At 37.2% G+C, this 9,280-nt stretch overlaps 1 protein-coding gene across 1 annotated transcript; it reads left to right on the top strand.

Moving 5' to 3' along the window:
• Positions 1–603: 603 nt before the first annotated feature.
• Positions 604–7,022, top strand: NDUFA4 (NDUFA4 mitochondrial complex associated). Its single transcript, XM_045565474.1, has 4 exons — positions 604–759; positions 1,875–1,963; positions 2,634–2,694; positions 6,806–7,022. The coding sequence occupies exons 1-4, from the start codon at positions 718–720 to the stop codon at positions 6,860–6,862; spliced, it is 249 nt and encodes an 82-aa protein (XP_045421430.1). The 5' UTR covers positions 604–717; the 3' UTR covers positions 6,863–7,022.
• The last annotated feature ends 2,258 nt before the right edge of the window (positions 7,023–9,280 follow it).

Raw genomic sequence — 9,280 nt, 5'->3', positions numbered from 1 at the left:
GTCGCAAAGGTCTTTGCGGTGATGAACTTTTAACCGATGGTCAGCACTGACGGGACTACTGTCATCTTTAAGTCATTTACTAGTTTTTAACTTCTGCCTGTAAGCGACAGCCCACGACAGGAAGCAGCTGCAGTCTTCTTAAACCGCAGCTGCTGACCCTAGCGGCAAGAGACCCGACCTGCCCTCCCGGCGCCCGGCACTCGGCAGCCAGAGGCGCCGCGCAGCTCCCCCGGCGCCCGTCCCGGCACGCGCGACTCCAGCGCCTCGGCGCGCGGCCCCGGCTCCCAGGCGCCTCGCGAGAGGCTCCCCCTCGCTGAGCGCGCGGCCCGCGCGCCCTCCCGTTGACCCCATTCCTCCGTATGTGGCCTCCTCGGAAAGTGCCTGTCTGGTCAGTCGAAGGGTCCAACAGTCAGCGCAAAAAATTTCCTGTCAGAAATACACAGAGCACAGGAAGGAAGATGTTTCACTACGAAGTGGAATTGTTATCTTCGGGCCAGGTTAGGAGAGACACGTGAGGAGCTGGCTCAAATCAGGCACTGTTAAGGACAGCCACATCCGGGCCCTCCTGCCGCAGGCTGCCCTGCCGGCCAGGGGTCCTTCAGGTAGGAGGTTCTGGGTGACTTTGGACGTCCGCAGAGCCTAGGTGCAGACTCAGTCCAGGGCTTGTCAAACAGGTTTGTTTTTCTCTCGTTTTAGACCCGAGGGCCTGCCGCAAACATGCTTCGCCAGATCATCGGTCAGGCCAAGAAACACCCAAGCGTAAGTCCGTGATCCCTCTCCCAATGTCCTCCCTTGTCTGTTTTGTCAGGGCGCGGCAGCCTCGGTACCCGGGGAGCGTCCTTCTCTAACAGCCGCTTCCCGTCTCTCGGGCTAGACCCCAGCTCTCCTCCGGTTGTTGTCTCGGTCGCCCCAGGCCCTTGAGCTGTGACCTTCTAGGCCATGCATTGTGGGGTTTGGCTGGCAGGCGAAAGATGAGGGACACCTGCGAGGAAAATAAACTAGTGAATGTTGGAGTAATGTGGTGGCCGTGCTCTCTTGCAGGTGGGTCGGTCCAAGAGGAATAGATGTGCGCTGTGTGGGTTAGACAGCTAGCACAGGTCAGGTTCCCTATTTGTAAGCCATCTCTTGAAGATCTTGGACTCACTGCATTGCACCACCAGGCCTTGTGGCAGATATGAGGGATCCATAATTTGGAATCTTCATTTTGGACGTCTTTGTACTTGGGGGAATTTGGTAGTGCAGAATTTAATTGCACTTAAGTTCTTTTGTATCATTTTCCCCAGCACACCAATGTGCTGTGGACCTAAAACTATATGCAGTCTTTAGTCTATCTTAAATCCAGTTCCATAAATATGCAGCAAGCATTGATACCAATACGTTTTCAGAGATTTTGGCTTATGCAGATATTTATAATAGACATGTTTACTTAGTTATTCAGAGTTCTTATTTCATAGAGATTTTGTTTTTTGAACATCTGTATGGAGGTACACTTAGTTTACAAAAAAACTTTTTTCAAGCTTCAGGATAAAGAAAGCCAGAAAATTTAATAGGAATGATGTATAAATATTAGAGAGGTGAAGAAGACTTGATGTTTTCTTGAAAATTTAAAAGTTTGCATATAATTTGCTCCACATTAAAAAATCAGATACTTAAACCAGAATCATCGTGATACCCTCTGCAAATTCCATTTTTTTAGAACACAGTTATGAGAAATAGTACCTCAATGCAATGTATACCTTTATTCAAATTTTAAGACAAAATGGTAATTTAAAACTTGGGAATCAATGTATAGAAACTACCATAGCTTCTTTTTGATTAGTGTCTAGATATTTGAAGACAGCTGTTAATTCTTTCTATTTTGCGTTTGGTTCTAGTTGATCCCCCTCTTCATATTTATTGGAACTGGAGGTACTGGGGCAGCACTGTATGTCTTGCGTCTGGCATTGTTCAATCCAGATGTTAGGTAAGTACTAAACATATTTAAGCACTGCTGTAGGAGCCACAGTCTTTCTAGGGAGGTCACATCAAGTAGTAGAATAAAACTGACTTTTAGAGTCATGTAAGTTCACATCCTCAATCTGCTCTTGTCATTTACTTTTTCTGGTTCATGAAATTATCTAATTTTTCTGAGTCTTATTTTCTCATTGATAAAGTAGAACTGCTTGTAATGATTTGAGGATTGACATAAAAATAATTGTTTTTTATAAAATACTTAATCATGGTTCATGGCACATGTAAATTTTTTTGCCTGCATTTCCACAATAGGTAACGTTTCTTTTTGAAGTTGAAAAACAATAAGCAAAGGAAAGGTTGGTTCATCATTATTGTATATATCACTTTTTTTTATGAAATAGAAACCTTTGTAAAAGGCAGGTGTAAAGTGTCTTGTGATAGGAATAGAGACACGAACAAACTGCTGTAAAAGGCCCTGTGTTCTACCTTTTTTCTAATTGATTGCATAGGGTTGCTTATTATAGATCTTATCTCCATTTCAACTCTGAAATGGAAATAACACTGCACTTAATAGAAAGTGAGATTGATCTGTTCAAGATACTAGCTTCTTAAGAAGTACAAAACGCTATTTTAAATGGTGTTTTATTACTATAACAATCATACTGTTTTATTTCTTTTAGTTGGGACAGAAAGAATAACCCAGAACCCTGGAACAAGCTGGGTCCCAATGATCAATACAAGGTAAACTACAAAATTGTTTCAAAATTGCTGGAAAGTATATTATAATAAATTTTGTTATGAGGTGGTTTCTTTTTGAAATTGAATATATAAGTAAAAATCCATTATAATGAACTTAGAAGGACAGCTGGATTTGTGAAATTAAAATGACATATTGTTCTAATATTTTTTTCTAGGAATTTTATTCCTGGTCTTTAGACTCAGTGTGAAATTAATATAATGTCTCAATTATAGTGATTCACTAAGACATAAGGAAAGCTAGTATAGCTATCATTTATCATTTTCTTAGTTCTTGGATAGTCTAGCAGTTGGTTCTCAGATTTAATTGCACATAGAGCTCGTTAAAACCTCCGATTCTTCACTTTTACTCCCAGAGATTCTGATTCAGTTGGTCTTTTGTGGAAACTGAGAGTTTGCATTTCTTACAAGGTTTCAGATGATGCTGATGCTTCTTATCCATGGATCACACTTGGAGTAGCACTAATCTATTGTTTGGTTTGGTTAGCTGTTCTTATTGGTGTGGCTAAAATATTTTAGGTGAGGCTTAATAGGAAGAAATGAAAGTCAGTTGAAGCTTAAAATTTACCATGAGTCTCCTAGATAAACTTAAAATCATCTATGGAACTATTCCAGAGAATGATTTCATGCACTGAGACCATTTATTAATTCCCCAAACATAGCCTTCCTTATGTGTAAAAATTTTTGCATACAAAGACAGACCCTCACAAATGTCAAAAACTAGGGCAGCTTTATTAAGGTATAATTCACATGCCATACAATTCACCTGTTTCAAGTGTTTAACTTACCCATGTACTTTCTACTATACCAAGCTGCTTCATTAGAAGAGAATAATTGGTAGTTTACCTTAGAACTCTTAAGAAGAGGGGCCCTGACCAGTGTGTGTCCAGGATCCCTTAGCTGACATATGTCCATGCTGGAGATGGATGCTGTCATTACTGATGACAGCAACTTTTAAGATCACCCTTTATGATTTCAAACTTCCCGCTTAACCTCATTATAATTTGGCTTCTGAATCCCTACATACATCTTCCTCCAAGAAGCAAATAAAAATGCACTGGCCAAGCTGAAACAGCAATCTGATCTGGGTATGTGGATTTTGCCTCAAAAAATGATAAATAGGCATCCTAATTTATGTATTGGCCTCATGAATTTGTTTAAATTAAGTCCATTCCAGAGAAAATTATTCCACAACCAAGAAACTTTAGAAAAGTAAACAAAAAAACAGCAGGCCTTGGTCCTTCCACCAGAGAGCATATTAGAGTCCCTGAGTATGTGTAGTTCAAAAAGTATAACCAATGATTCTGATAATGCATCCAGTTGCTAATGTTTCGGAATATGATAACACATGCCAGTGTGAGCCATGTGAGCTGGAAAAGGAATGTTGCTGCAACAAAAATGTGTGTGGCACAGAATGGTCTGTGAATAACTATGACATTGATGTTAGACTCTGGGAGGATGAAGAGTCATGCTATATAATGGTAGAAATGAAAGGAACCACATTCAGAAACTTGGGAACCTGGAGTGAATGAAGCCTACTTGCTACTGCTTTTAAACCCAAGCAGAATGACGTAGACTAGATTATTGTCTCCATCATTCACAGTCTCTCACCTAAGATAATTTGTTTTTCTGGCCCACTGATATCAGATTTGGCCATGTGAGTTGCTCTGACAAATCATAAGTTGGGGGAAATGTTATCTGCCACTTCTGAACCATTGTGTGATTCCCCCATTGTTCTTTTCCATCTCTCATGAGACCAAAACTGACAGGTAAGGGCTAGTCATTCAGTTTCAAATTAGAGTGAAAAGAACATGGAGCAGTCAACTTACAAATGACATATTATGTGAGTGAAAAATAAACCTTTATTAGGTAAGCCACTAAGATTTGAGGGTATCTTAGTTTGGGCTCCTATACCAAGATATCATAGACTGAGTGGCTTAAACAACAAATTTATTTCTCACAGTTCTAGAGGCTGGGAAGTCTAAGATCAAGGTGCCAGCCAATTCTGTTCCTGATGGAGGCTGTCTTCCAGTTATGTCCTCACAATTTAGAGTGAGAGGAAATGAGCTTGCTCTTATCTCTTATAAAGGCATTAATACAGTCATGCAGGCTCCACCCTCATGACCTAATTACTTCCCGAATGCCCAGTCTTGAAATAGTATCACAGTGGGGATTAGGGTTACAGCATATGAATTTTGGGAGGACATAAACATTCAGTCTATAGCAGGGAGTTATTTATTGCCATGTTATGATCTAGCAAAAGCTAATGAATACAAACAGCAAGAGATAGGAATAGGACTAAAATAAGATTTAAGCATTAAAACCCCAGCAACACTTGTAAACTGAGTAAAATTCCTCAAAGCTAAGATCAGAATATGTTATTCCCTCCCAACTATTGTTTCAAAGACTCTCAAGGTAGCCACTTTTAAATGGAGAAAAAGAATAGGGGCCTGGAAATTGAAAGGTAAAGCAGATTTTAAAATTACTTCTAGAGGGAATTTTGGGTGTGAAGCAAATGCATCAGAAGTCTGCTTAGTTTTGAGAAAATTGGCAAAGGTACCATGAGCTTTCTACTGCATGAGTGTAGGGGCTTGATCTTTTTATTCAGTGTTTGGCAAGTCATATAACTTGATCTTCAATTGCCTCTTTTATAAAGTAAGAATGAGAAGTGTTGTGATAATTAACTAAGATAATACATAAAGCATCTAGCCCAGTGGCTGACACGAGCCCAACAAATGTTTATTTTCTTCTTAATATATACCTGCAGACTCTTTTGTAAATATTGTTCCTAATATTTTGTTAATATGTTAGAGGATAGCACAGTTAGTTTCTTTTTTTAAATCTCATTATCTAGGTTCATTACTTTTTAAGAGAATGCTGTCAGGACAAAGAATACTGCTTTATGGCTTGTTCATAATTTTCTGTCCATAAACGGGGTCTGTGTCTGTGTCTCAAGAATACTTGAGTAATAAACTTTACAACCTGAAGATTTTTCTTTTTTAAAAAAATGAAGTAAAAAAATGAGTTTTTCAATGAGAGAGAAAGAAATTAGAGTATGTTTGAAGGAATAAAGAAAAGGGTTTGAAGGAATAAAGAAAAGGATTTGAAGAAATAATGGGTACAGATTTTTTAACTCCTTGCTTAAGATCCCGAAGAAAATGTTGATGGTTCTGTAATTTTGGGTTTTTTGGAGATAAATAATTCAGTAATTATAACACAGCTTCTTCAGTGTTCTTTGGCACAAGAATGAATAAACTGAAGATTATAGCCTTAGTTGGGCTTATGTACAAGTCTTAATGTTTATTCAGTAGAAACTCTGGACCAGTTTCAAATATAAATCAATTTTTTGAAACAGTTATTGAGATTAATAGGTGGTTTTTTAAATATAGTAAGATTTATTTCTATTATAAAATTAATTTTAATTGAATATAAAGAAATTTTTGGAAATTTTGAACACGTAAAAATTACAGTATTATTTAAAAGCTATTACCACAGGTGGCGAAATGTCAGTTTGATACTGATACAGTTTAGGTTAGGAAATTAAGGAAACATCTAAGTGACAGAGACAGAGAAAAGAGAAAAGCCATTGAGGCAAGGCAGTTTGTGTCTAAAAAGTTATGTAAACCACAAAATAAAGCATTCCCTTATATTACTAGCCTCTGTTGCAAGATCTCTCCATCTAAATTATAGCACTTTATTAACCAAGTAGGGATGCTAATTCTTGATATTCCTCTGTTCTCTTCAAGATTCTTCCATGTATGTAGTGGTGATGAAATAAAAACTTACAGAATTGAAAGTATAAGAAGAAATTCTTAATTATTCACTTTGAAATAAAAGGATTTTTTTATGGGTTCTGACTAATAGACTGTTCTTACACTGCTCTTTTGAGGTAGATTGAATGTTTTTATTTTACCAAAACCATAATTAAAGCACTGGAATTTAGGGTATAGTATTTTTCTCTGAATGACTTTGACATTGTTAAATATACTTTAAAAATTCATATCTATAATTGTTACTATAGGAGAACTGAATAAAACTTTTATGCTATCTCTGTGTATTTGATAGATTATCTAAAATATCTTTTTTCTTTTCCAAGTTCTACTCAGTGAATGTGGATTATAGCAAACTGAAGAAAGAAGGTCCAGACTTCTAAACCAAATGTTTCACTATAAAGCTGCTTAGAATGAAGGTCTTCCAGAAGCCATCCGCACAATTTTTCACTTAACCAGGAAATATTTATCCTCTAAATGCATGAAATCATGTTGATGTATTGTGTTGAGGGTTACACTGATTAATAAATATCTGAAACTTGGTATATGTGTCACTCTTTGCTGAAAACATGCTCTGAACTTTAGGGTATGGGAAATAAACTATTAAAGAATTTCTTGAATTTCTATGTATTTATATAATAAAACACATTTTGTGTATAGACCATTTGTAACTTCACTAGAGGGTATTTAGCAACTGGAACTGGATATTATAGAAAGGTAGATTGGGAAGAATACTGACGCTTCTGTAACATTGGCAAAATGGAAACTTGGATTTCTGTTACTGGCTGATGTTGGAAGTGTGTGTGGTTTTTATAATGGCTTTTACCTTGGCATTCTCTTTGTTGAAGATTTTCAAGGTTTTCAGTGGCTTTGGTCTTAAGATTGAAGTTGAATTCTGAGTCTCATGCTAACCATGGAGCTAGAAGTCAAGAGATTTTGAGAATTTCTGCTGCTGAGTCTTGGCAGGTTTTCAAAAGCCAGAAAGTATATTAGTAGCAATTTTAAGGTGGGAAAAATGTAGGAGAGTTGTGTTTTTTAAAATGGGTTTTGGAATTGGAATTAGGTTGGAGAAATATTGAATGTGTATATTGATGTTGCCTCTTACATGGCTCAGACCTTTTAGCCAAGTCAAATGGTCCAATGAGCAGAACATTTCAAGGGTGGCTAATCAAGAATTAATCATACCTTATTTATCAAATTTTTACATAGGTGTGTGCAAGTCATCACATCATAGAAACTTGAGGAACTTAGACAATTTTGGATTTTAATATATATAAGATTAAATGTTTACAAGGTAGAGCACATTTTACATATCAGGAACTGAACTAAGCAATTGAATCACACAGATTATCTCATATAATTTTTTAAATTTTTAAACAGCTAAAACTAAATCTTGGATTAGTTAAATTACTTGAACTCATTCTGTTAGTCAAATGGTTGACATTTGAACCCAGGCATTGAATTTAGAGTGCGTAGAGTGCTTTTCAATTACTTGACTATACTTTTAGCTCCTGCGTGTCATGTATAATTTCAATCTCTAAGAGCAAGGTTTCTCAGTCTTGCTGCTATCAACTATTTCTGGTAGACAATTATTCATTGCAATTAACTGTCCTGTGCATTTTTAGCATGTTTTAGCAGCTAATCTGGCCTCTACCACTGCAGACCAGAAGCATGCCTTCTCTTCCCTCCTCCAGGTTGTGAAAAAAATGTCTCCAGACATTAATTACCAAATGTCCCCTGGTGGGCAAAAGTGCCCCACTCCTGCCTCTGTTGAGAACTACCCTAGAGACTTTGGTACAAATCACTGACCTCAAAGTTTAAAATTGTGTAAAGAAACACTGTATTAAGTAATTGAAAAACATTAAGCAATTCCAGATGGTACATTAAGAAATAAGTAATAGCATTTTCTATTGAGGATAATTTTATAGATCTTGAAGACACTTAGAATAACATCTTTGTATTCAGTGTCTATTCTTAGACTTTGCAATGTAAGAATAAATGTTAAATTGGCATGAAATACAGTATGTCTTAAAGAAGAAACTACTTTCTATTACTGCTATTTGGGAAATTACATAGAAGTAAATTGTCATTTAGAAATTTATCAGGTGTCGATGCTGCCAAGAAAGATAACATACTCTTTTTTCCTTTGAATGAATTTAGTTAAAATTGTGCTTTTACTGTGCTGCTCACTTAATCAGAAAACAGAGTGCTTTGTTAGTTTTTCACATTAATGAGGGCACCAGGCAAAGCTACATTTAAATACAGATGTCTTTGGTTGGCATTTATGTGTACTTGAAAAGTTGTAGTTTTCAGAATTTACAAATGTTTGCCAGTAGGTACTTGTCTTAGTCCATTTGTGTTACTGTAAATGAATACCTGTGACTGGGTAATTTATAAAGGTTTATTTGTCTCATGATTCTGCTGGCTGGAAGGTTGGGTGTCTGGTGAAAGCCTCAGGAAGCCTCCATTCCTGGTGGAAGGCAAAGGGGAGTGGCATATGCAGAGATCACATGGCAAGAGAGGAAGCAAAAAGAGAAAGGAGAGGTGCCTTTTTTTTTTTTTTGGCAACCAGCTCTTGAGGGTAATGAGTGAGAATTCCCTCATTACTATGAAAACTACATCAAGCCATTCATGAGGGATCTGCCTCTGTGACCCAAACACCTCCCATTAGGCCCCACCTCCAACATTGGGGATCCTTTCAATGATTTAGACCAAAAGACCTTAGAGTCTTCATTAACTCTTTCACACCCCATGTCTAATATATCAATAAATCATGTTTGTTCTACCTTCAAAATATATCT

The sequence above is a fragment of the Lemur catta genome, chromosome 11 (genome assembly GCF_020740605.2).
Source record: "Lemur catta isolate mLemCat1 chromosome 11, mLemCat1.pri, whole genome shotgun sequence".
Classification (NCBI taxonomy): Eukaryota; Metazoa; Chordata; class Mammalia; order Primates; family Lemuridae; genus Lemur; species Lemur catta.
The sequence above is the reverse complement of the archived record's forward strand: the minus strand, read 5'-3'. Positions and strand labels throughout refer to the sequence as shown.